Genomic DNA, 27,405 nt, shown 5'->3' with positions numbered 1-27,405 from the left:
TCCAGTTTCCTAGTGCATATAAGTTATGTTTACATTATACTGTAGTCTATTAAGTGTGCAATACCATTATGTCTAAAAAAACAATGTACACACCTTAATTAAAAAAATACTTGATTGCTAAAAAATGTTAACCATCATCTGGGCCTTCAGTGAGTTGTAGTAGTAACATCCAAGGTCACAGATCACAAATAACATAATATAATGTTAACATAGTATAATAATAACCAATATAATATTTTATATAGTAATAATAACAAATTATAATACTAACGAAAAAGTTTGAAATATTCCAAGAATTACCAAGTGTGGCAAAGAGACATAAAGTGAGCAAATGCTGCTGGAAAAATGGTACCAGTGTCCCACGCAGGATTGCCATAAACCTCCAATTGTAAAAAATGCAGTATTTGTTAAGTGCAATAAAGCAAAGCACAATAAAACAGGATCTGCCTCTAATCATAGGGGCAAAAATAGAAATTAAAAAGTGAAAAACACTTTTTTCTGACTACATAATTAATGTTCTATAGGGCTGAGTCTGTGATGACCTGAAACCAAGGCACACACAACTGAACCCTGTGAGGTGGGAAGCCCTGATTTAAGGCATCCGGGTCACCTATGGCTAACAAGGGCCCCAGCTGCTCAAAGGAGGCGGTGGCCAGGACGGCAGAGACTACAGATACCAACCCTGGAGTCTGAGTTCCGGGTTCAAATCCCAGCTCTGTCACGCACCAGCTGTGACCTGGGGCAAGTCACCTAGGCCCTCCGGTATGGTTTCCGGCCCTTAAAACAGTACCTTTCGAGGCTCCTTGTGAGGAAGACATGAATTAAGACGACCCCAGCACTCCGCACAGGGTCCAGCCCCCAGGGACACACAGCGACGCGGGCCGTCGCCCTCACCTGCCCAGTCTGAGCCTTGTCTGCCTCCATCAGCTTCCAGGTGTCCTCCTCCACGGGCCTGGGCTTCTGCAGCTCCGCGGTGCTGGTGTGGTGCCGGCTGACATCCCCGCCATAGGAGGAGCTGCTGAGCTGTCTGGGGAAGCAAGGCACACAGGCGTCAACCGCAATGGAGGACCCGGGCAGAGGTGGGGCCCCAAAGCACCAAACTAGTTCACCCTTCTGATTTTACACAGGTGACCCCGAGAGGGGACGGGTCTGGCCCCAGAGCCCCATGGAAGAACCGCTCCTTTATGCAGACTTTATTCAGAAAGCATTTCCTGCCCACCAGTACTCACCAGCTTTATGCAAATCATGACAGATCATCATTCAGAGTGCTTTCCTCCCTGGGGCAGTCTCTTTCCCTGAGGAGGTGTATGCTTTGGGAATGACATGGGTGGGTGTGTGTGTGCGTGTGCGTGTGTGTACACGGCTCAGACCCACACAAGCAAAGGGATGGGGTACGATTTCCACCTTGGTCGTCAACCCTACTGCCTTCTTGGTTTGCCTGCCTTGATGAAGCGTGTGTGGAGGTCGGAGAAGCCCACGGAGCTGGGAACGGAGGGATGCTCCAGGCTGTGGCCAGTTAGGAACTGAGGAGCTGAGTCCTGCCAACAGCTACGTGAGCTTGGAAGCCGACCCTTCCCCAGCCCAGCCTTTAGCTGAGACCCCAGCCTGGCCAATGCCTTGGTCACAGCTTGTGAGAGACCCTGAGCAGAGGAGCCAGCTAAGCTGTGCCTGGACGCCTCGACCCACAGAAACTGAGATGACAAACCACTAAGCTTGTGATCCTTTGCTATGCAGCAATGGAAAACGAATACCCAGTGTTCTGTGTGTTTCTGCTCAGTCCATCTGTGGCTCTCTCTCGCAGTCACCTGCCCCTACGTCCCAGGACAGCCTGCAGGAGCCTGCCTCATCTCAGCTAATTCTTAGACTAATTATGCTGGCCGCCGCACAGACAGGGGCAGTGTCCCCTCACCCCCCGGCTGACTCCAGGCAAGGCACTGTTCTAAGTGCTTTACACACACACACACACACACCCCGAGCTCATCACCGGTACTGGTGTACCAGCAGAGAAGGAAGGAAGTATGTCCACCTCTTGTGTGTGATACAAAGCCAGGCCCAGGAGGGGACCGTGGGCAGGGTTCTGGGGGGCACAGATGCTTGTGCCAATTTCCTTCCCAGCCCATTTCTGTGAAATCCCCCCACCCCAAAAGAAGTAACCCCAGGCGGTCCCAGCTCACCCAAATAACTGAGTGGCATTTACTGAGTGCTGATGGCTTCACAGGCAGCGTATCACACAAGCCTTCCTACAACCCTACAAGGTGAGTGCACCAAAGACCCTATTTGACAACTGAGGAAACTGAGGCACAGGGAGGTTAATGCCGCTCCTCCAAATACCCAATGATCTAACCAAAAGCAACCTTCTTTAAAGCACCAAAGTGTAGAACTTAGGAGCACTGACTCAGAAGCCAAACTCGGGTTCAAATTCAAGCTCAGCTTCTCTGCAGCTGCGTGACCTATGGACAGCTCTCAGTTTGTTCACCCGTAAAATGGGAAGATGACAGTAACTGCCTCCAGGTCCACAGACCTTACAGGGCTTGACGCTGTGCCTGGCTCCTAACAGGACATAAAACGCAGCCGTCAATATTACTTCTATTTTGAATCAGCTGCTGGTCCTTAAAGCCTGAACGTTCCAGGCCCCTCTGCGTGACTTGAGCAAAGAGCCACAGACACCATGTAGGGAGCTTGAGTGTCAGAAGCGCAGAAGGATGGGTAAATCGTGAGGCCTGTGTGAGCCATGCCGTCTCGCAGGAACAGAACCAGGCTTCCCCTTTGGGCCTCTGTTCCCTGGAAAGTGAAGTCCCCCCGCAAGGATTTGGGAGGGAGGCAGAAGCTGAAGGCCTTTTTTGGTAGGTGAGCCTCGCCGCGGGCACCCGTCTCCCTCCTCTCCCCCCTCCCCAGGCAGGGGGCAGAAACGTGGTGCCGGGAGAATCCCCAGGGTGTCCGCACCCCCACCCCGCGCCTTACCTCTGCAGTTGCTTCCCCACAGCGTCCGTCACCAGCATGCCGTTCTCCACCTGCTTCATCTCCTTCCCTGGCCTGCCAACACCTGCTAAGCCTGGCGGGGAGGGGGAATCATGGCTTTAAGAGCTGGACACCAAAACCTGTCACTGTGCGGGGAGATGGCAGATAACCTGGCCTCCTGGGAGCTCAGAAAGACCTGCTTTGCTGCAGCCACGGACAGGCTCCCCAGCTGGGCTGCAGGAGATACTGGAACCAGCCTCCTTGGGGCAGGGATGGTGCTTTGCAACCGTCTCAAGGGCCCTGGGCCTGAGCAAGTGCCCTGTGCCAGCAGCGACCAGTAAAATCCAGTTCTGGTGATGGCATCTGTGCTGTGTGAAGCTCGGATAATGGAGCCAGGACACAGTGAGCCACACGGGGGAAAGGGCACAGTCCTCTGGTCCCCCAAGCATCCCAAGCAGGGGTGAAACCCAAAATAAATGACAACCAGTTTTGACAAGGGCATCAGACACTAGAGTCCCAGACGCCCCCAGCCAAGAGTTAACCCTCTGTTTGCCGGATCAAGGGGAGGGCCTGAAGATCGGGGTAAGGGGTACCTGGGACTGCTAGGGCAGTGGCTGCTTTTCCAGTAATAAGGAACTATTTCAACACTTCAACAACTGATACCGCCACCACGGGGCACCATACCAGCCGGATATCTGCCCCAATCCCAGGAAGTATCTGCCCAGCATCAACAATGATCACCGTCACCTTAAGAACGGTGGCTAACATTTATCGTCAGCCACTGTGCTGTGTTGAAATACAGTCTCTCCTTTAATCTTCCAGCAACTCAGTGATACGTTTGTAACCGCCCACTTTGCACTGATTTCCTCACTCTTTGATGCCAGGACAGAGAAAGCAGGAGAGAGAAGCATAAAGTAGGGCTCCAGAGGACTGACCCTGGAAGAGGAGGGGATGCAGCACAGACGTTACATGAGGGGATAAATACACAGCCAGCAGTGACCCTGAGAACATGCTGATGTGACATGAATTAAAGCAGAATCCAGAAAGGCAGGCTCTCTCAGGCGTCAGCCACAGGAAGAAACAGAAGATGGAAGGGAACCAGGGCTGGGGGGTCATTCCTGGGTTGATGGGAGGAGCTCTGAGCTGGTGATTCTCAATCTTGGCTGTGAATGAATCACCCAGGATGCCCTGGGCCAGCCAGGTCCCTGCACTGACTCTGCCAGGGAGGCCGACCTCCATGCTGAGAGCACAGTCAGGTAGCTGGGACGTGTGGGAAGTGTTCTCTCACTTCCCAGCTGTGGGTACTGCGGAAGCAATGAACCTCTGAGCCTCAACTTCCACATCTGCAAAATGGGAGCAACAACAGCACCCGCCCTCATTAGCGGGAGGACGAGATGAGGTTGTGCCTGGTGCTCGGGAAACGTAAGATGTTGATGAGGCGCTTACTGTTATATCTGCATTTTTAAACGTGTCCCACAGGTAATTCTGGGGCACAGCCAGGATTGAGAATCACTGCTTTAAATGTTTCTTTAAATATCAGCAACCTTTTTTTTTAAATTGGAAAAAAACCCTAAAACAAACAGAAAAGAAGAGTGATAACAAGCAGGACTTCCCATGCAGCTGCATGCAGACAGTGCTCATATACATGCACAGCACTGGGGCCCAAGCCCGGCCTTGACTGTCTTGCTCTGTGCAGGGATGGGGATGCTTTAAAACACTCCCAGAGACACCTGTCCTGCGGCAGGTGCTTCAGAGAACCCTCTGTCCTGCACGGCTGCCCGGGGGCCCTCTGGGAGCCTCAACCTTCCCTCCCCCTCCTGCTTCCCACACAGTAGAGGCCCCCACATTGGCCTCCATGGCTGCCTCCCCGTCTTCTCCACCCAGTTAGCCCACAGGTGATACGCCAACTGGGGCAGCTGGAAAATTCTCGTCTGCAAGGGAGGGACCGAGAGTCCTAGGAGGGGAACCGAACGTGTGTGCCGCATTACCCCATAATTTTCAGGGGCTTAGTCCCCCTCCTCCCGAGTCTCCCTGGCCTGTCTGCCAGGATGCCCAGGCTCCCCAGCCAAGGGGGAACCTGCCCAAGGCCAGCCTATCAGAACCCCTCCCCCCGGCACTTTCAGCCATCGGTGGCCTCAGGACCAAAGATCTGTCCAACTGCTCTGTCCTAAAGGAGTCTCATGCCCAGAGTTCCCACTGCCTGAGTCCCGCTTGTTCAGTTTTGCCTTTGATTTCTGAGCTGGCTGTAAACACCCTTGTTTAACTGGCTGGAGTTGGCTCCCGTGGCCTCCAAAAGGGGCCTCCGCCTGGACCCTCAGCCACACATACCGGTTACGGAAGACAGGAGGGAGGGGTCTGCTCTGGTGGCGGGTTCACACTTTTCTGTCACCAGAGGGAGACAGGGCAGCCTTCCCTGCTGAAGTTCTTCTAGAAACATCCCACCTCCGGTGCCCCAGCCACCTGCAGCTACTCCATCAGGAGCCCATCACCCCAGTGCTGTGTTGGCCTGCCTGGGTCTTGATCATGCCCAGGAGGTACGGGTGGGGTCGTTATAATCAAACTGTTACATTCACTGTCCACCTACTGTGTGCCAGGCATTTCACAACCAGGATCTCCTTCAAGGCATGCTGGTCATGGTCATTTGACCTGCAAAGATGGTAAAGCTTAGCTGAGGTCACTCAGCCAACCTGTAAGAAATCTGGAGATTTGAACTGTATCCCCAAGGGCCAACCACAAAGCCGGGCACAGAGCAGGTGCCCAATAAATGCTGGAACGATGGAAAGGGATGGAGAGGCACACATTCAAGGGTCCCTTCCCAGGCATGCAGCAGCAGGACAAGCCCATCTGCAGCCTCATTCTGCAAGCACAGCCCACTCCACCTCGCTGGCACTGACCTTCCTCATCCATCACACTGGTGCCTGGGAATTCACAAGACCCAAGAAAGCGTTAAGCACCAAGGTAAAACCCCCCAGCCTTGAGTTCCCCCACTTAAATGCCCAGAGGGTTTGGATGAATGTCTTTCCTTAAGGGTGAGGGGCAAGGACAGCTGAGGGACCTGCTGCATTTGTGCCTCGGTTTCCCCATCCCACGTGTTCTGGGCGCATCCCTGACAAGTACACTGCCTGGGCCAGCCCCCTACTCTAAAAGCTGCAAATGTTCAAACATGAAGAGAGCTAGAAAAACGCAGACAGACCTTCTGTCTTCATGCCTGTTTTCCGGGCACCAGAGGGAGAGAGAGAAAATATTACAGAGCACAGGGCAGACGTGCCAGCTGGGAGATTGCACAGGCCTCTCACCAGCCCACAGCCTCTGCTTCTTCAAGGACACGAACACCTTGCTCTGAGCCAGCTCCACGTGGAGAGAAGGGGGAAGAGGAGGTGACTTGGCTTAGATATCATCTTGGACCCCCCAGGCTGGGACGGGGACCCCATCTCAGGGTTCTTCCAGCTTCCCAGGCTCGCCTCCAGCACCGCGTTTAGCACGATGATGTCCCTGATTATTTAGTGTTTGTCTCCCCCATCATACTGTGAACTCTTGAGACCATTCCTAGGTCTTATCTACCACTCTACTCCCAGCACCTGGTGCATCCAATGGCCATGTGGGGTTGCACAGGATGTGCACTGCACAATCCAAGAGGCACCATTTCATATGGTGGCTCATGTACCAGATGTCCCCGTGGCACACAGCAGATAAGCAGATGGACGGATTAACAAATGAATGGCCAAGTGAACGAGCAGAGCCACCTTCCAATGCCAGAGGGGCACAATATCGGCCACAGTGGTGCCATCTCCTAGCCTGAACCCACAAAGATGGTTTCTAAACCAGCCCTGAGAGAAACGGGCAATACCAGCTCATGGTTCTTTCCAATCTGGGATATATACACAGATGTGTTAATGTCCGATGGTTACGCAGGGCATGCCTTGAACAATCAAGATGCAACTCATTCAGTCACTTATTTAACACATTTCCTGAGTATCCACTATGCGCCAGGCACTGTTCTCAGCCCTGGGGATACAGAGGTGAACAAGAAAACCTTCATGGAGCTTAAATTCCAAGGGAGAAAAAGAAATGATCAAGTAGTAGATCCAGAATATACTGTCAGGCAGTGTTAAATGCTACAAAGAAAAATAAAGCAGGGTAAGGAGAAAATATGAATGGTGGGGGGTTGGGAGAGGGAGGGTGCTATAAAATAATTAAGAAGCAAAGACATAAAAGTTGCAACCCAATGACTCTTCTTTGAGTACTTCTAAGTACCAGGGACGGGCCTGTGATACTAGTAAGCCAGGCGCCACCCCGGCCCTTGAACCACATACATAATAAGCACTGCCCGGGCCGTGTGTTCAGCCAGCCACTGACCCTCAAGGCGGGCACCTCGCAGGCTCGCTGTTTATTCTCAAGAAGGTTCTGGAACTCAGCTTGGGCAAGAGCCAGGAGGCAAGCCTCCCCCTTGAGGGAAGAATTCAAGTCACTGCTTTACAGTCAACGGCTGGTTTTTGACCAAAAACGGAATCGATCGGCTACATCACCCAGCCCTATCCTCCCGCCTCGGCCCTGCAAGTTCTTCAGACTCAAAAGGGGAAGAAACACGGACACTGAGGACAGCAGGGAGGAATGTGCCATCTGTCTGACAGACTCTCCAGCTGCTGTTCGGTGCTTACAACAGACTTCTGCAACACGGGGAGGTGCCTGGGACCTGACGTTAAGAAACAAAAGAGGGACAGGAGAACTGATGACAAAAGCACGCCCTAGGACCCTACTCTTCTCAGGGAAAAGGTCCTGGGCTAGAAAGACAGGTGGGAAAGGGGCCAAATGCCAACGCAGTTCCCCTCTGGGCAGTGCAAGAGCAGAAGGATGTTCTTTTTGCTGGTTCTTGGAGCTTTTCTACACTTTGCCATTGTCTACATGGAGCACATAGTGATTTTATAATCAGGTAAAAAAAAAAATCCCCAAAAAATCTGAAAAAAGGGAAAAAAATGAGTGACAAGGTTGAGAGATGTCTCGAATAAGGTTCTGAAAAGCAGCCAGGTCGTTGGAATCAAAGTCTTTCTCCCAAGATGACAAGGGAAGAACCTGGGCAGAGAGATGTCAAAGCAGAGCGGCTTTCACACCCTCGGCTCTACTGACATCGTGGGCTGGGTCATTCTCTGTTCCTGGGGGACACAGGGGGTTGCCCCGTGCACTGCAGGTTGTTTAGCAGCATCCCTGCTCTCTCCTGACTAGATGCCAGGAGTGTCCCCCTCCACCCACACTGTGACAACCAAACATGTCTCCAGACATTGCCAAGTGTCCCTGGGAGGCACAAATGTTCTCTACTGAAAACCGCCATTCTAGGTTTTACGTTTCTAATAAAGAAACCAGAGAAAATGAAAATGTTCTATATCTTCCAAGTACAAGGTTAACGAACTACTTTGTAACTCTCTTTGCAACCAAAACCAACAAACAAAAAGTCTCCTAGAAACAGGATCATGCATATCCCTGGGGAGGGGTCAGTCTCCCCCGACCCCAAGCTCTAGCTACTATTCCCCATTCCAGGGAGAAGGAATCCCCTCACAGCAGACACTTGTCCTTCAGCCTGCGTGTTCTAAAAAAGACCTGATTAATCCAATGAGGAAACAAAAGTTTCCCTTTAGAAGGAGCCAAAAATGTGGTTCAAACAAATCCAAGGTCACTGGCACTCAGAGTTGACTACAGCTGAGCAAGTCTGGACCCTGACGCCAAGCCTTATCGCTGGGGGCCCCTCCACAGAGGTGGAAAGAAAGGGGGGAGGGCGTTTGATTTTTAGACCCATGGGCAGAAGACCTCTGTGACCTGTCCAGCATGGGGATGGGTGGCTGAATTGGGGAAATAAACCCACAGTGGAGCTAGGGTGGTGGATGGTATTTTCACCACTAAATTAAGTGCTGACGTGCACACAAAACTATTTTTTTAACTGGCAGCATTCCATGTTCTGCATAACCTGCTTTGGATATGCGGGCGGCTGGGGCGGAAGGGAAGGGAAAAAACTCAACAAGGTATAAGGACAGTCCCTGCTCAGCTGGATAGAAAGGGGAGACAGAGACCTCATTCTGGGAAAAAGATTCAGATAAACCCACACACGTCACTTTAGAAAGCACAGAGGGTTATTTTTGCCTACATGCAGCCCACCAAGCAGGCCGGTGAAATACAGTGATCTTGAAGTTGCCACCACCCATCGTGTGACCTTGGCTTGACTTGGGCTAAGAGACAATCCGAGGAAGGAGACTCTGCAGCAAGAGGAAAGCAGCTTAGACTCACAGCAGAACCTTCCAATCACAGGAGCATGAACATGTAGAAACTCATTCCAACCTAGAGTTTAAATGCTGGAGGGAGCGTCAGCTATCTTGCACTGGCAAAAGAAAATACTTTTCTTTTAAAACCCCTAGGGTTTGTAGCAGCACTATTCATAATAGACAAAAAGTGGAAACAGCTCGAATGCTCGTCAGCTGATGAATGAGTAAATAAAACGTTGTGTGTCTACAGTTCAACAATCAGAAGAAATGAAGTGCTGATGCAAGCTACCATAGACAGACCTGGGAAACATCAGGCTAAGTGAGAGAAGCCAGGCACAAAAGACCACGTTAAAGAATTCTGTTTATATGAAATGTTCAGAGTAAGACAAATCTATACAGAAAGCAGACTTGTGTGGCGGTCGCTTTGTGATGTATAGAAATATCAAATCACTACACCGTGCACCAGGAACTAGCATAGTGTTGCAGGTAAATTACACTTCAAAAAAAAACCAAAAGAGAGGGCTTCCCTGGTGGCGCAGTGGTTGAGAGTCCGCCTGCCGATGCAGGGGACGCGGGTTCGTGCTCCGGTCCGGGAAGATCCCACATGCCGCCAAGCGGCTGGGCCCGTGAGCCATGGCCGCTGAGCCTGCGCGCCCGGAGCCTGTGCTCCGCAACGGGAGAGGCCACAACAGTGAGAGGCCTGTGTACCGCAAAAAAAAAAAAAAAACAAACTAAAAAACTACGAGGACTCCAGCAATCTCTAACACAGAGGAATGAAGGTGTGCACTCTTGCTGTGTGCCCTCCCCTTTCTGACATTCAGTGGCTTCCTGCTGCACTGAGAACAAAACCCAAACTCCTCACTCTGAAGGCCCCGAAGGGTAAACCACCCACACCCCTGCCAGCCTCGTCTCCCACCCTGTCCCTTGCCCACCACGGTGTGGCCACACTGGCCTCTTCTCTGTTCCTTGAACAGACCAAGCTCACGCCAGGCTGAGGCCTGTGCTGTTCCATGTCAGAACACTGTTCCCCACAAAGGGCTTCCCTGACCACCCTGCCTGAGTTGCCCGAACCCCCATCACTCCCCAGCCCATTCCCCTACGTGCTTTCCTTCACAGCACTTAATGCTGCATGACACCATCTTCTTCCACTGATTGCTTACTGCCTTTCTCTCCCACTAGATTCTGAGCTCCACGAGGGCAGGATTTGCCTATATTTTGTTCACTTCTGTCTCCTCAAAACCTAGAATGGTACTGTTATGGGCTGAATTATACTCCCCCCGCCCAACTAAATTCATATACTGAAGTCCTAACCTCCAGTATCTTGGAATGTGACTGTACGTGGACATACGGTCTTTGTAGATGTAATAAGTTCAGGTGAGCTCATGAGGATGGACCCTAATCCTATATAACTGGTGTCCTCATAAGAAGGGGAGGTTTGGAGATAGACACACCACAAGGAGAAGAACACCATGTGAAGATGAGGGTGGACTGAGGTGATGTTTCTGCAAGGAATGCCAGAGATTGCCAGCAAACCACCAGAAGCTGGGGTACAAGTATGGAACCCTCACAGCCCTCAGAAGGAACCAACCCTGCTGACACCTTGATCTCAGACTTCCAGCCTCCAGATCTGTGAGAAAAGGCATTTCTGTTGTTTAAGCTACTCAGCTGATGGTACTCTGTTACAGTAGCCCTAGGAAAATAATACAAGCACTTAACACATATTAGGTGCTCAGTAAACACCTACTGAATGACTAAATCAATGAATAGTAGATAGCTTTCTTAGTGATCGGCCCCATTCACAGGGACAGGGACAGGGACCCGCCTGTCCCAGGCATAGAAGGGACAAGCTTCTCTAAGCCTCAGCTTCCTCACCAGTGAACTGGGAACCACATCCTACCTCTTTCATGAAAAGCTGGTAGGAGGAGTCAACAGGATAACCCCTGTCAAGGACAGAAGCCCCAGTAAGTAGTCAACAACCATTCACTGTTGTATGTCTTTACATCACAGACACCTCGATGACAACTCTGCCCACAGGAGTTGTGCAACGAGGCAGTCCTGCAGCCCCACCCTGGGGGATAGCCAAGCTGAGACCTGTTTGGGGACTAAGTATGTAACAAACACACCCCAGACCCTCAGGGAGTCTGTAATTAGCTCCTGAAAGAGGGAGATCGGAGTAGGACAGGTGACCTCTCTTTAGTTCCACTCTTTTTAGCAACAGCTGAACCCAAAGCAGAAAAGGCATCAGGTGACCTCTTCCCTCTCCGTATTAACTCAGGTCGAGGCTCCGAGGAGGACCGGCAGAGGATCCATTCCAGACGCCAATCTGACATAAACACAGGGGAGCCTGGAAAGGCTGCCAACCAATTCCCTGAATTTTAAACCGACGAATAAGAGAGAGAACAGGATTCTCAGAAGCCTCACCCCATTTGCTTCAAATAAAGACAGGATGAGCTCCCAGCCCAGAATTCAAAGCGTGCCTCTGGGACTATCCCTGCTCTCAGAGTCCTGACCTGGGAGGACAGAGCGGGTGTGGTGGCTGGGAAGCGGGCAGGTCTACCTGGACCTGGTAGATGCCAAGTGCATGGGGACATCAGAGGGGCACGCTTCCCAGGGGAGTAATAACAGCAGCTGTCATTGGTACCGTGCCAAAGGCTCCAGTAATCTAGCACATTCATTCTACACCAAGTGCCAGAAGGTTGGCTCTGTTGTTACACTGCTTTATCAGCAACGGCCTGACATCACACAGCTGGAAAGAGCAGCAGCTGGGGTTCGAAGCCAGGTCCTGCCAACTTCCAGCCTGCAGGCTCTGCCACCACGTATGGCCTCATGACCCTCACATCTGTTCTGGATTATGGCGCATATGCCATTGGCTTCTCACAGTCTCTTGGGAGCCAGGAGGACTGTAACTATCACTACCTCCATTTTTGCCACCGAGACCCTGAAACTCAATAGGCACAGAGCCTCATCGCAGAAAAGTGTGCGGACTTGCGTCCAGCTCTGCTGACCCGGCTATAAAGCACTGGGGCCCCCTCTCAATTCAGCCCAGAAAGTCCTTCCAGATGGTTCCTCAGGGTGCCTGGCCCAACCCCCCATCTGATGCCCTGATGAGCTGCTAGGGTGGCTGGTGGGAACCTCCAGGGGACAACTGGGGCTGGACAAGGCACCACCCGCGCCGGGGCCCCGCGCAGCCCTACCGTCGTCGGGCTCCCCTTGCTCCTGCTCGGCGCTGGCGTACGTGCGCAGGAACTCGGCAAAGGCCCCGTCCCGGGCCAGCAGCTCCTGGTAGGAGCCCATCTCGGAGATCTTGCCACCACTCATGACGATGATGACATCCACCTGGGGCAGGTAGCTGATGCCGTGCGTGACCAGGATCCGCGTCTGCGGGCAGAGCCACGGCCACATCAGCGCATGCGCGCGAGAAGGAAATTCCCTGCCCCCCCTCCGCCCACCTGGACACGGATCTCAACTGCGAGGTTGGACATGTGCCTGGGATGCAAGCGTGCAGAAGCATTCCAATCCGCACGTGCTTTCATTCAACACGCACTGGCCGGGAGCTGGGGTCGGGGGGGCAGCAGGGAGGGAAACAAAGATTCCTGCCCCAGATTCCAGGGTCGGGGGAGAAATGACCAACGTAAGTAAAACACTGTGCTGGATGGTGAGCACACATTAGCAAAGGGGAAGGGATATCGAGGTAGTTAGGGGCGGTGCAATTTTAACAAGGGTTATGGGGGAGGTTATTTTTAAACAAAGATCTGGAGGAGAGGGAAGGAGGGAACCATGCATGTGTAGATGAATAAAAGAATGACACTGCTGCAAAAAATGTGCAGGCAGTAGCTGAATTTTTTTCAAGTGTCTCCCTCCCCGAAAAGAGTACAGAGTTTTGTACATGTGTATACATTTTATCTAACTATCTCCAAGTTTGGGAGGATGTTCATCAAACTGTTTACACAAGTTGGCAAACTTTTTCTTAAATGGTCAACTGGTAAATATTTTCAGCTTTATGGGCCCTCTGGTCGCTGCCAGGTCTGAAGGCAGCCATACACAAGACATAAACAGATGGGCTGGCTGTGATCCAATAACGCTTTATTTATGGAAGCCGATATGTAAGTTTAATGCAATTTTCCTGTCACAAAATATTTTTCTTCAGGTTTTCTCCAAGCAGTTAAAAAACGTACAGACCATTCTTAGCTAGTGGGCTGCCCAAGAAACAGGCAGCAGGCCAGATTTGCTGGCCCCTGCTTTCCACAGAGGAGCTAGGGCTGCAGGATGAGAGAGAATCATTTTTTTAACTTTACATATGCTCTCGTACTCTCTGGTTTTGTTACTATGGACATATGTTACTTTGACAACAGCAAAAAAAATTTTTTTTAATATTTAAAAATTATACAGAATTTTTGTGGTGTGCATGGGAATGCTTACAACACGTTAAGTGGCATGAGGTTTACTGTATCTAGGTATGATGTGATAATCCTATTAAAAAACTTATATACACAGCAAAAAGACTGGAAAGAAATACAAAAATCTCCAAGTGGGGGGATTATGCATAACTGCTTTTGTTTTTCTCCTCCGTGGTTTTCTGAATTTGCTACATTTTTCCCACGGGCATGTCTTACTTTTTTAATGGGGGAGGGGGAAGAAGAGCCAGTTAACCTCCCTCTCCTATAATTCCCCTAAACAAATAAATTAAAAAGTAATAAAAGAGGAAAGGAACCGTTTCCTCTCACGTTAAGGTGTGGTGGCAGTTTTCCTGCTCAAACCTCTGTCCCTCAGCCCATGGCCATCTCAGCAGGGAAGGGAAAGCGGCCTCCCTGCTGACAGGGGATCTTGGGGTGGGATTTCCCTCTGCGAAGCCACCCCCCGTTATTTAATCAGGAAGAGAGGCTTCTTTTGGCCAAGTGGAGGTAATGACTTCCACTCAGTGCCGAGGACGTCCGCCTATAAAGACAAGAGCAAGAAGGCTGTCCCGGGAAGGCTGCCAAGGGAAGGATTAGAAACATGTTCTCGAGTCCAGTTAAGTTAAGGTATCCCAAAGGGGACACACTGCGACTTGACCAAAGAGCGACGGCCAGACCCAGACCCCGAGCCACACGTGCAGCAGGTACCTTGTTCTTCAGCATCCCCTTGGGGCCAACCACGTTTTCAAATATGTGCTTCCCCACGTGGGCGTCCACCGCCGAGAGGGGATCGTCAAAGAGGTAGATGTCGGAGTCGCAATACACGGCCCGGGCCAGGCTCACGCGTTGCTTCTGGCCGCCAGACAGGTTCACGCCCTGGGCAGAGACACGTTAGAAGGGTGGGCCTCCTGGGAAGCAGAGACAGACAGAGGGGGCCACCTGCTTGGGAGGCAGGAGACGGCGGCCGCAGGCCCTTCAGGGCTGCACCCGCCACCCACGGATGGAGCAGGTGGCAACGGCGTTAGATCACACCTGTACCGATGTGGGTTCAAGTGCCGGCAGGGGGTTCGGCCTCAAATGTAAAACAGGCAAAGAGAAAACCTGAGCCTCTGGGCACTGCTGAGCAGGGTACTCGGCACAGTTGGGAAAGGGAGGCCGGTGGCACCAGACAGTGCTGGCTACAGGGAGGGCTCCTGATCTTGGAGTCTGGTTCCTACTCTGGATCACTCACTGGTGAAGCCACACAGTCAAGGCAGGCTGTGCCCCGGGGGTGCTGCAATCCAGCCTGTGTCCCACTCGCCGGCAGGAAGGGCACCATTTTCTAATGTGAACCAGGGGGCATGGCCCACACAGCCCTCCTGCAACAGATAACCCAGCATGGCTTCCATATCTGGCTGGAATCAAAGTGGACATGGGCTAACTGCCCAGCCTCTCTCCCAAGAGATGCCCACCCTCTCCATGCTCTGAGGTGGGGTCCTGGTAGCCAGGTTCATTTTGAGGGTCCCTCTGGCCACAGCTTGTTGGCCCAGGGCAGACACCAGACCCAAACTAAGCCAATCACGTCCTCTCCCTCCAGAATTTGGTACTGGGACCTAAACAGCGAAAGTGAGGAGTCTCCAAGTGGCAGAAACAGACACTTGTGAAAAAAAGGGACAAAGCTGTGCAGAAAAGCAGAGACAAAAGACAGAGGAGAAACCAGGTTGCCTGTCCCAGGTTGCCTGTGAGCCCCACCACATTCCAGGCCCTGGATTCCAGGAAATGCATTTGTATCCTTAAACTCAGTTCTCACTGAGTTATTTTCTGCTTATACTAGCAATAACTCAGGCTCCTTTTCTACTTAAAAACCCAGAAAACCCTAGTAATTTGTTTTTTCTTTCCAAGGAGCTGCAGATTTCCCTCAAATAAAAGAAATCATTCACCAACTAGGAAAGCTGGTGGAGCCACTGGCTTGTAACTAAAAGCAAAGATGGGAAAGCTCTTCGGTGCCCCAGTAGAACATTCACACTCCCCGAGCGCACACCACGTAACCACTAGGGGGCACTCGAGCAAGCCAGCCAGGCAGCGGGGAAAGCACATGCAAAGGCCCTGAGGTGGGAAGGGGCTCAGGCAAGTCTTTTGGCCTCCTTTTCCTCAACCATTACATAGGGTTAACAGTAAATCCCATCTCATGGCTTGCTGTAAGGACAAAATATGTATAAAATGTTTAGCACAGTGCCTGGCTCATAGTAATTACTCAGTAAGTGTTAGCTATTGTATTATTTTTACCGTTATCACAGTTTTGAAAGGAACTGTGGACATTTGAATCATTGACACCCCTCTTCTCTGTATAGTGCCCTTGGTCATGTGACAAAGTCACATGACTGCAAAGGTAGAGTGCACTTCCTGGTCCCTTGTCTTTGGGCTCAACCAAGTGATTTGCTTTGTGGGTAGAAAGGACAGTGTGCTTTAAGGGACATCACATTTTTTTTTTTTTGTTCTCTTGGGCTTCTGCTGCCGCCATTAGAAGAGCTTCCCCCCCGTGGAGCTGCTGCTCCCTCACCTAGGCCCTAGCAAGAAGCCATGTGGGGCAGACCTGAGCCAACCCACAGCCTGGAGCCAGGATCAGCTGGCCGGCAACATGGAGCAGAGCCACCCAGCTGAGCCCAGCCTGGGTCACCAGTCACAGTCGACTCACCCATAAGTAGGAGAGTTAAGTGTTTAACATCATAAGCCATTCAGATTTTGTAGCTGTTACACAGCAATAGCTGACTGATACAGGGGCCATGCTGAAGCCTACTGACCTTCTCACCAATCTCTGTCCGGTCCCCACTGGGCAGGATTTCCAGGTCTGGGAGGAGGGCACAGGCTTCTATCACAGCCTTATAATACCGTTCCTGTAGCTGGCGTCCAAAAAGGATGTTTTCTCGGAGAGAAACATTCTGAATCCAGGCCTGCTGGGGGACGTAGGCCACTGAACCCTAGGAGGAAAGCGGAGAAGGCAGCAAGACCGACAGACTTGGTGAACAAGACAGCAGCTGGCCTACCCACCCACCAGGAGGGCCCTGCTTCACGAGACATTTTCATCATATCTATGGTTTTAACAAGAGGGAAGCCGAGTCCCAAAGGACTACAGTCACCAGGGCTGGGACCAGAGCCCATACTAGGTCAATCACTAGCCCCAACATTAGGAGTTCGAGAGCTGAAATCCTCGTTGATGAGATTACACTTACATGTTTAGTAACTATTCACTGAGTGCCTACAGCAGCGAACAAAACACTTAGCTCCACTATACTGTACACCTGTAACTTATAAAATATTGTACATCAACTATACTTCAATTTAAAAAATTGAAAAAGAAATTAAAAATAAAATAAATTTTAAAATAAACAAAAACCTCCTAACTCCCAAGAATGGGAAGTACCTGAATGATAAAAGAAAATGGTTTGATTATTGTTGTGGTAAATGCCAAGAGAGAAAAATATGAGACTTTTAAAAAGTCCTTTAAAAAGGGAGACTTAACCTATAATGGAAAAGAATCTGAAAAAGAGTGTATATATACACATACAGCTGAGTCACTTTGCTGTACACCAGAAACTAACACAACATTGTAAATCAACTGTACATCAATTAAAAAATACATTTTTTTTAAAAAAGGGAGACTTAGGGACTTCCCTGGTGGCACAGTGGTTAAGAATCCACCTGCCAATGCAGGGGACACGGGTTCGAGCAGTAGTCTGGGAAGATCCCACATGCCGCAGAGCAACTAAGCCCGTGCGTCACAACTACTGAGCCCACGCGCTGCAACTACTGAAGCCCATGCACTCTAGGGCCTGTGCTCCGCAACAAGAGAAGCCACCACAATGAGAAGTCCGTGCACCGCAATGAAGAGTAGCCCCCGCTCGCTGCAACTAGAGAAAGCCCGCACGAAGCAAAGAAGACCCAGCACAGCCAAAAATAAATTTTAAAAAATTTTTAAATAAAATAAAAAGGGAGACTTAGTTTGAGACATCAGGGAAGGAGTCCTTGAGGAAATTTCCTTGATGAAATTTAACCAAGGATGTCTGTATAAAAATTGTCCATTTCTAAACTCTTTATTTCCACATAATATAAAGTGTCAAAAGTGGCATAAAAATAAAGGCTAGGGGGAGGGCACTTGTTTTACATATTTTAGTAATTGAAAAAAAATTTAAACAAGCACTGACAGGTGAAAATAATTTGGTCTGATCAAGAGAAGAGGGAAGAGCATTTCAGTCGGAGGAACAGCACATGCAAAGGCCTGGAGATGAGTGGAACTCGGCAAGTTCAAGGAACAAGAAGCCTGGTGTGACAGGAACATGCTGTGAGGGGAAGACAGGCAGGAATGAGCTGGGAGGCAGGGGAAGGCAGGGGGGCTGGTGGTCCTAGTGAGGAGTATGGGCTTCACTGGAAAGGCAAAGGGGAGCCATCAAAGTTTCTTCAAAAAGGGATTCTAGGAGGACAAGGTTGGGAATGGAACCCAGGTAACCCAACTCTTCTCCTTCATTCTGAGATAAATAACCAAATTGCTGACTCCAGTCTCCTAACTTAAAGGGGCCAAACTATCACAAAGCCTCACTGTACAACCCACAGATAATTCAGACACAGTATGCACAAGCCCTACCAACTAAAATATTTAGAAAAAAATAAACGTGTTAGACACATTTCTAACACTCCCCTTACCAAGGCAAAATAACCAGTCACAAATAAATCTATAACCTTATCAAACCAAATACTCAAGCACCCTCACTTTTTAGATCCATCATATCTTTGTATTTAAAGCGTTTTTACTTTAAAACAGTGGTTCTCTCCTGGGGGCAATTTTGTCCCCCAGGGGACATCTGACAATGTCTAGAGACACTTTTGGCTGTCACAACTTGGGGCTGCCACTGGCATCTAGTGGGTAGTGGTCAGGGATACTGCTAAACATCCTACAATGCACATGACAGCCTCCACAGCAGAGATTACCTGGCCTGACATATCAATAGGGCTGCAGTTGTGGAAACCCGGGGTTAGTGAAACAGAACGCAATGTGGATCCCACCGTGATTTGGAATTTTCTTCCGTTAACCTAGCTCACATTGCCCATTAATCTTACTTTATAATATATATTTGAAAGTAATGACAGGTCATTTCTTAAAACAAGGGCTAAATGTCATTAGTCTGGACCCAACTATTGTAATATACGCTTTCTCTAAGGCACACTAGGCTCAAGGGCATCATATAATCAGCAAAGGATTTTGCTCTGAAATGAAAACAATGGCACAAACCAGCATCCCCAAAAGTAGATTCCAGGAGACAGTAATTTTAGGGGTTTAAGGAGTTGCTATACAGACAACCAAAAGATGCAGACAAATGTGTCTGGGACACGCTGGATTAACCAAAGTTAAATAGGTTTTTTCTCCTTGCAGGACTTCTCAGAGCCTTTACTTTATTAATGTTTCTTATAAGTCTCCAGGAGGGAGGGAATCAGAATATGCAGTATTTCCCAAGCTTGTTTGAGCCCAGGACTCTTTATTCCCCAAATATCCTGCAAGATGAGTTTGAGTTTGCTGCAGACCACGCTCCAAGAAATGCTTATCGAGTGCCCACTACATGCCGGGCACTATTCTGGGTGCTGAGACATAGCAGGAAATAAATGACACCACAATCTTGCCTCCTAGGATGGCACAGAGAAGAGGAGAAAGGATGAAGCTGTTCCCACGTAACAAGGTCGTCATAAAAGAGAACATAATGTTGCCCTTGGCCTCCCCCTTGGCCATTAGTTACCCCACCCCCACCCAGGCCTCCTACCTTGATAGCCACGTGTCCCTCCACCTTGTCCATCTCAGCCAAGAGCGCTGAGAGCAGAGACGACTTCCCACAGCCCACCTGGCCCACCACGGCCACCAGGGAACCTTCCGGAATGGAGAAAGTGATGCTGAAACGACACGACACACCCTGGGGCTCAGCTGGGGGTGCTCGGCCCGCCCAAGCTGGACGGACCCCTGAGTGGAGAGAGAGACAGAAGGCAGGGCTGTCGCGAGCCTTTGAGGTCTGGAAACTCCTCCCGCCGCGTCTACGATGAGCTTAGCTCAGGGAACTGTCTCAGAGGCCTCTGGGCCTGAGGCCTGTGACAGGTGCTGGGATGCACCTGCATCTTAGAAAAGATCCCGCGGGACAGACCTGAGGGGCTGAGCCACTGTAAGGGGGCCGAGCAGAGGGGATCAGCTTTGCCTGGGGGCGTGATGCAGGTGCCCAAGGGAGAGGACACCCCAAAACCAACACTGGAGGAAGAGTAAGCGTGCCCCAGACCCAGGGGACAGCCTGAGGAAAGGCCCATGGGTGTGAAATCACAGGCGTGATCAGGGGTGGACACGTCGATGACACAAGATGAGGCAGGGAAAGTAAGGCCAATCCTAAAGAGGTGGGTGGGTGGCAGCCAGACTGAAGAGGGCCTCAGAGGACATGCTTCCCAGCTGGGAGCCATGCAGGGGGTGAATCTGAGTTTCAGAAACACGTCTCTACAGAAATTGCCCTATGGCAGATAACAGTAATCGAAGTACAATAAAACAGGCTCAACACTGCCAGAAAGACTGGCCCCTCCAACGTGGACAGCAAAGTCGGAGCTGGGATTCCACCCACCCGGGGAAGAGCGGGTACGTCCAGGGCCTCCTTGGGTTCACTGACATCGGCTATCGGCTGCCTTGCAGCCGCTGCTATTATGATTTCAACATATTGGTGGAAAGGCTGATGGATTTTGCTGCCATTGTCTAATTCTTGTGTACCTGTTGCATGGTCACACTGATTGTTTTGTTCTGTGCCGGGAGGGGAATGGATTAAGGGGGCAGAACAGAACAGGAAGCCCAGTGAGGCAGCTCTTGTGATCGTCCAGGCGAGACAGGAATATTTTATAGGCTGACGAGAAAAAAGGTTTGGATGGAGAAATTTGCAGGGGATTCAAGGGGTGAGGAAGGGTGACTGGAACAAGAAGGTAAGGTCTTTGAGACTGGAAGGATGGAGGCAGGGATGGGGGCACAGGTACAGACTATTTAGTTGTGAAGCAGGACTAGAGAGAAAAGCTATAATTGAAGCAGGCAGAAGTTAAGTTAGACACAAGAAAGAACTTCCTAAACAAGCAGTCCCATCAAGGGAGGTGTTAACACAGATTCTTTTCTCTGGAGAGTTTGACCCTTGCCCCTCCCCACGTCCCCAGATAAAATACAGCAGTAATTTGGCTACCCAGTTATGGGAGCAATTATTTAGGGGCATGGAGGATAAACCTGGCCCCTAAAAATGTCCCATGTGGCCCTGTGTTTGGGGGACTCCTTAAGGAGGCTTGAAAGAGCCCCTGGGCAAGGCCTCCGGTCAGAAAGAAATCAGAGGCAATTGACAAGTTACCCAGGGAATCAGGTCAATTCCCTGGATCCTGTGATTTGGAAAAATAAGGACTGGGGTGGGCAGGGTCCCAGATGTGGAAATGGTGTGAGAAAGGGTAAGCCAGGCAGCTGGGGGACCTTGGAGAGGATGGAGAACAATCCATCCTGATAGCAAACGTGAGTGGACAAGAATTCTTTTCAGCTGACCCAAGCCTTCCTGCCACCAGTGGTGGCATCACAACCTCGGACCCAGCCTGGCCAATCAGTGCACTCAGTCTCTTCTGGCACAGTGACTGGTTCAGGGAGGGGCATATAACCCAACTTGGGCCAATAAGAGGCAAGTGGGTCTCCTGATGAGGTAGGAGGGACACTTAGAGTCAATGGGGGCCATCTGGATCATGAGGGGAGAGGACGTCTGAAAAGGAAGCAGCACAGATGGAAGGGGAACAAAGACAAGATGGAGAGAGTCATGATGGCATTGTCTGAGCCCCTGGATCCATGTCCCTGAAAGGGAACCTTCTCAGTTACGTGAACCAGAAATTTCCCTTTGTTGCCTAAACCTATCCGCTATCTGTACAAGGTTTGTCACATACAGTCTGAGGGAACTCTCTGAGCCAGGCACACTCTCAGCTGCTTCTCCCTGAAGGCCAAGCAGGTGTGACTGGATCTATCTGACAGACGAGCCAAACTAAGGCTCAGAAAGGCAGTGACCTATTCACGGTAACAGAGCTGGAGTGTAGCTGGAATTCAAACTTGTGTTTGCCCAGAGCCCTGTGGCTTTCTCCACGTCCCACTTACCCATGCAGCGTGGGAGGCTCGCTCCTGGCCCAAGTGAACGTGGCATTCTTCACAGTGATGCTGTTTGTGGCCCCAGCTGGAAAGCACCAGAGACAATATGTCAGGCGTAGATGAAGCCACGGCCTGAGCGTGAACAGCAGGCTCTTACTGTTTGCTTTGCCTCATCAAGTGGTTCAACTCCAGCTGCTAGCCACTCACGCTAGGCATTAATTATCTGGTTACATCAGTCACCGTTTCTAAAGAACTTCAACCAGCAGCCCTGGAGGCGGCCTCAGACCCAGAGAGCAGCAGGAAACCGCGAGAGGGCTCTGCCTTTGAAAGATAGGATGTTGCACCATCTGGAAAGGTCGGGGGACCCCTGGGGGCCTCCCTTACTCAGTCTTGGGAGGTTCCGGCAGCTCTGGCTGGGTGAGTCGAAAAGAAGCCAAGGTCATGGGGCACAAGCAGTGCCCTCATGCAGATGCCTGTCCATCAGCTTGGGCTGGCCCAGGGCCCTCACTACACCTCTGGGGCCCCTCCTTTATGTTCAAAGCGGGGTCCTTTGCCCTGAAACTCCTGGATTTCAGGGCAGCCTCCTAACTCACCTCCCTGCATCCCCCCCCTCCCCCGCTCCCTCCAGCCACCCTGCTCACATCACAGCAAGCCAGTCTTCCTAAAACACAGGCCACTGTAAACCGTGCAAACTCAGGGATGGAACAGGAAGTCGGGAATCGTGGCGGAGGAGGGGAGGGTGCTTAAGACGAAGTCTGCGTTATATGGACCCTCTGTGATTCTAGCACCTCTGCCTTCATCTACTTTTGCTCCCCTTATTTTCTTTCTACTCCACGCCCCTCACTTACAAAAACAACTTTTGACTCAATTATGAGCCAACTTAAAACCATCTAGAGAAAAGATGGGGGTGTTTTCGAGTTGTCCAATGAAGAAATAAATTCCCCCACCCATCAAAGAAACAAAAACTGTGGAGAGAGGAAGTTACTGGTTAACCTAACTTAACCTCCCCCTCCCCCATTACCCCCTGAAACAGAGAACAAGGAGGAAGCTGGAAGGTGCTATTAAAGGAATTTAAGAAAAGCCACTTGAGTCGGTCAAGCTAGAGGCTGCAAGACGTGGCCCGGAGCTGCAAAGGGGGCCCCGCCTGGCACCCAGAGAATGTGAGTAAACATAAAGTCAAACCGCCCGGGAGACTGCCATCAGGGCAGGAAATGGGGCTGAGGCCTGGGCTGAGGCCCAGGGGTTTTCCAATGTGACTCCTGTAGTGAGCTGTGAACAACGTCAAGAGCTCGAAACCTCCTCGGCTGCCCCAAATTTCAGCCCTGTGTTATGCAGGGAAATTTGACTCTGGTAGATGGCATCATTCCACATCATGTGTGCGTGCGTGCGTGTGTGTGTGTGTTCATATCTGTGTGTGTGTGTGTGTGTGTGTGTGTGTGTGTGTGTGTGTGTGTGAGAAGGGGGGAGTGACTCGGTCCTCACACAGCAGAAACTGGACAACCACGGGCCAGGGACATCGGGAGTGAGATTCCAGCGAGCAGTGGTTCTCAACTCAGGGGTCTGGGGACATTTTTAGTTGCCAAAACTGGGGCGGGTGCTACTGGCATCTAGTGGGTAGAGGCCAGGGGTGCTGCTCAACATCCTATAATGCATAGGACGCCCCCGCAGCAAAGTGATCTTGCCCCAAATGTCGGTGGTACTGAGGCTGAGGAACCCTGCCCCCAGGCCGATCACCTCTCACACATACTGGTGAAGGAACAACCACCGTGATCTTTGTTTGGCGGGCACTGTGCTGGGTGTTTTCACGTCACTGAGGACATCTGAATGCCTGCAAGGTGCCAGGCACCGCTCACACATTATTACCAACATATACACACATTCATTCTCCTGACCATATCTACTGGGCTCGGGAGCCAGACTGTGTGGGTTCAAATCCCCGTGCTGCCACTTCCTAGCTGGAGAACCACAGGCAAGTTACCTAACTTCTCTGTGCCTCACTTTCCTCATCTGTAAAATGGGACTGATAATGGGATCAACCTCACAGGGCTGTGATGAGAACATTATGCAAAACAGAGAGTCCTCAGAACAATGACTGACACATAGTAGGTGCTCAATAAATCTCAGTGCAGAGATGTTCTACAGTGGGTGAGAGCACAGATTCTGCTGACGGGCTGCAAGTGTGAATCCTGACTCTACTTCTTATTGGCCGTGCAACTTACCCAGATGAGTCTTCTCATCTGTAGGTGGGGGCCCCTCTCCTTGAGCTGCAGTGAGCAACGGACGGGGAGTACAGTGATGTCCTCAGGACGGGACGTGCGTGGCGGGAGTGTCATTTCAGCAAAAGTGGTCACTACCATTAGTGCTATTAATATTTATTATAAAGTGCCTGGAAATCCCTGCTCAGGGGGGTTGACTAGGAAAGGATAAATTAATAAGCTATAAAATAAACAAACCTACCAATAAAAATCCATGTAACACCCAGCCAAAGAAAGGCACCTTCATTTCCATTGCCCAGGTGGGGAAAGTGAGGCTCAGAGCACTGAAGTGACCTTCCCAAGGCTGCACAGCTAGTGGGGGTAGGGGGTTGGTCAATCTCCAACATCCTTGATTTGCCCCCATCCATCTGCCCAGTATGGAATCAAAGCCCAGGCCCTGGAACCCGGCCCTCAGGGGTGGACCTCTCCCAGGGAGGCTGCCTCTCAGCAAGAAAGCAAGATAACAGAAGTGCAAGTTCACCCTCCTGGGAAGACTAGGTAAGACCCTGCGCCCGCCTACTCTCCTAGGACACACCGTCTTTGATGGGCCATCGCTGGATGCTGTCGGGTTCCAGCTCCTCGTGGGAGAGGAAGATCCTGAGGCGCTTGAGGGAGACACTCGCCTACACAGAAAGCAACGACAAGGTGTAGTTATTTTGAAAAACGTCTCTGCAAAACAGACCGAGGCTAACTTACAGTGGTTTCCTCTGGGTGCAGAGGGGCCCACATCCTCCCTTATTTCTGAAGGTGCTGCAGTGCCACACCTTAGAATAAAAAACAAAAAGGGTTTTGGTTCTTGTTTGCTTTCCTTTAAAAGCCTACAACCGGTATTAAAAAAGACAGCGGGGCACTATCGTAGCTGACAAGGGACCTAAGAAACAACCGAAGGCAATGGCCCCGTTTAAGACAAACTTGCGACTCGGAGATAAACGTGTCCTGGAGATCGAATGCATGGCGTGGTGGTTATGGCCAACAACACTGTATAATAAACTTCAAAGTTGCTAAGAGACTAGAACTTAATGGTTCCCCCCCCCCAAAAAAAAGAAATGATAATCGTGGCACGTGACAGGAGTGTAGCTGACACTGTGGCGATACTGTATGGCAACATATCCACGGATCCAATCACCACACTGCACACGTTGAACACAATGTGAATTATGGTTCTACAAAAATAAATTTTTTAAAAAAGCAAAGGTTCTGATTCAAACAGCCCAATGGTAAGGACATTTCTGAGATAATCCAAAACATTTTAATATGAACTGGGTATTAAGAGATTACTGTTAATTTTGTTAGGTATGATAATGGTGTTATACTTATGCAAGAAGAAATTTGTGCTGAAGTATTTATGGGTGAAATGCCAAGAGGTCTGTGATTTGCTTTAAAATTCTTCGGCAAAGAGAGAAAGTAACGAAGGGAAGAAGAAAGACAGAAAAACGATTAGACAAAGTAACTGTGGCAAAATGTTGACTCCGGGTGACAGGCACGCAGCATTCTCGTGCTATTCGCTCCACTTCTGTGTATATTTGAAATTGTTCGTAATAAGAAGGGGTTTTACTGGCTTATTTTTTTATAAAAAACCTTGACCAGGGCTTGTACAACCAAATCTTAATCTTAATTTGTCTATGTGGCTAAGAAAAGGGTTTTCACAGGAAAACGTGCAAGGCTAGGGAGAAGAGTGTGACAAATGCTGTCGGCAGCAAAGTGCAGGAGCTTCAGATGGTGCAAGTGCGAATGAGTGGTTCCCTCTCGTTACAGAGCCACTGCAGGGACTGGGGGGATTCTAGGGGGGCCAGCTGGGGTTTTCCAAATGGTGAGCCAAGGCCTGTGAATGGGTTGCAAAACTAATTTAGTGGGTCAAAAGCTGCATTTTTTGAAGAAACAGAACAGGATAAGGTAGGGCACGGTGGAACAGACTCGATCAGAATAGAAGAGGATCAAATGTTTCAGAAAGAATCTTGCAGCGCTTAGGACAGCCTAGCTGCAATAACTCGTTTCATACACTCGAGCGTGCGTCGAGAAGTAAAACGTATGTCTCTCTTTGGGGCAGGACCAAAAAAGCACGAAGGCCACTAGTCTGGGCCTTGATAAGCCCCCTGGCCACAGTGGGATGGGTTGCACAGAGGGAGCTGCATCCAGGGGGATTTTCATGCCCTTCTGCTTTGTTTCCCCAAGAGACCCCCTCTCTGAAGTTCCCCAGCCTCGCCTGTACCTGCACGATGCTGCTGATGACCATGGGGAGAATATTCAGGGGGAAGCGAAGGATGTTGAACAAGGCCAAGGACACGAAGGCCTTCTGGGCATCCAGGATGTTGTTCTTGTCGATGGTCACGTAGACGGCAAACGTGCACAAGGCCACCTGCAAGCAGAAGGCCGAGTCAGAGTCCCAGTCACAGAAGCAGTGACCTGCGCCCGGGGAAGTTGCTCCAGCCTCCTGGTGTGAGCTGCAGGGGCTGACGACTGGCCTCTGGAGGCAGCAGAAACGCCCGAACAGTGTCTAGCACACAGCAGGCACTCACTAAACACCCAGAGAACGAACTGGATAAACCAATGACCAGAAGCCAAAAGTCCGGGCCATTCCCACCAACATTCTCCATGGGACACCGGATGGCATTCTCAGAGTCCCTCAACATCACCAAGCATGATCCCACCTCCGGATCTTTGTTCTTGTGGTTCCCTCTGCCCGAAATGACCTTCCTATCCAGACAGTGGCCTGGTTACTCCCTCTTCCCGTTCCAAAAGGCTGCCCTACCCAAAACAGCCCTGCTACTTCCCTCCATCCTTTTATCCTGATTTATTTTTCTTCATAACACCTATCACTACCTTACACTGTAAGATTATAGGTGTTTATTGTCCGTCTCCTGCAGTGTGAAATGCAAACTCCACAAAGGCAAGGACTTTTGTACACGGCTGTATCCTCAGGGCCTAGAATGACCGCGGGCACATAGGAGCACCGAGACCTCACGTAAGTCACCTCCTCTCCCCATGCCTCCGACATCTCATCAGTGAAATGGATGTGGAGGATTCGTGCTACTGTTGAAAGCTCCTTCCAGCTCAGAGTATAGGGTTTTATACCCCCAGGAAAGGAACATAGGTTTTCAAAAAAAAAAAAAAAAGAAAGAAAAAGAAAAACAAACAGCCAAGGGTCCCCCAAAGGCTACTCTCTTCCGCTCAAAGTCAGACCTGCCTTAAGCCTTGCAGTGGGGCCTGGGATTTCAATTCCCAGGCAATCAGAATTTGGGCTCGGTTGTTTGAGACAGCAGCACTTCACTTCCCTCGCCAGGAAAAAGGAAGGACCCCTGAATAATCCAAGGCTGGGCTGCGTGGCCTAGGAGGGAAAATATCAACAGGTGGATCTCCATGCCCCGCCCACCTGTTGGCCCCCGAGCAGTGCCAGGTGTTGCCGGAGGAGG

General features: G+C 50.6%; 1 protein-coding gene across 3 annotated transcripts in view; it reads right to left on the bottom strand.

Moving 5' to 3' along the window:
- The window catches only part of ABCC1 (ATP binding cassette subfamily C member 1), a 131,394-nt gene that overhangs the window by 20,902 nt on the left and 83,087 nt on the right, over positions 1–27,405 (bottom strand). For all 3 annotated transcript variants that reach the window (XR_004345736.1, XM_032604779.1, XM_032604780.1), the window contains 9 exons: positions 26,205–26,351; positions 24,531–24,618; positions 21,750–21,825; positions 19,387–19,513; positions 16,381–16,557; positions 14,309–14,476; positions 12,401–12,584; positions 2,962–3,052; positions 895–1,027 (listed from right to left, as the gene is read on the bottom strand). Coding sequence is in view for 2 of the 3 variants with exons in the window: in XM_032604779.1 (XP_032460670.1) it covers positions 895–1,027; positions 2,962–3,052; positions 12,401–12,584; positions 14,309–14,476; positions 16,381–16,557; positions 19,387–19,513; positions 21,750–21,825; positions 24,531–24,618; positions 26,205–26,351 (1,191 nt within the window). In the remaining variant the exon portion in view is untranslated. The remainder of the gene's footprint in view (positions 1–894; positions 1,028–2,961; positions 3,053–12,400; positions 12,585–14,308; positions 14,477–16,380; positions 16,558–19,386; positions 19,514–21,749; positions 21,826–24,530; positions 24,619–26,204; positions 26,352–27,405) is intronic.

Source organism: Phocoena sinus, chromosome 15 (assembly GCF_008692025.1).
Source record: "Phocoena sinus isolate mPhoSin1 chromosome 15, mPhoSin1.pri, whole genome shotgun sequence".
Lineage (NCBI taxonomy): Eukaryota > Metazoa > Chordata > Mammalia > Artiodactyla > Phocoenidae > Phocoena > Phocoena sinus.
This window is presented reverse-complemented; position numbering and strand designations above follow the sequence as displayed.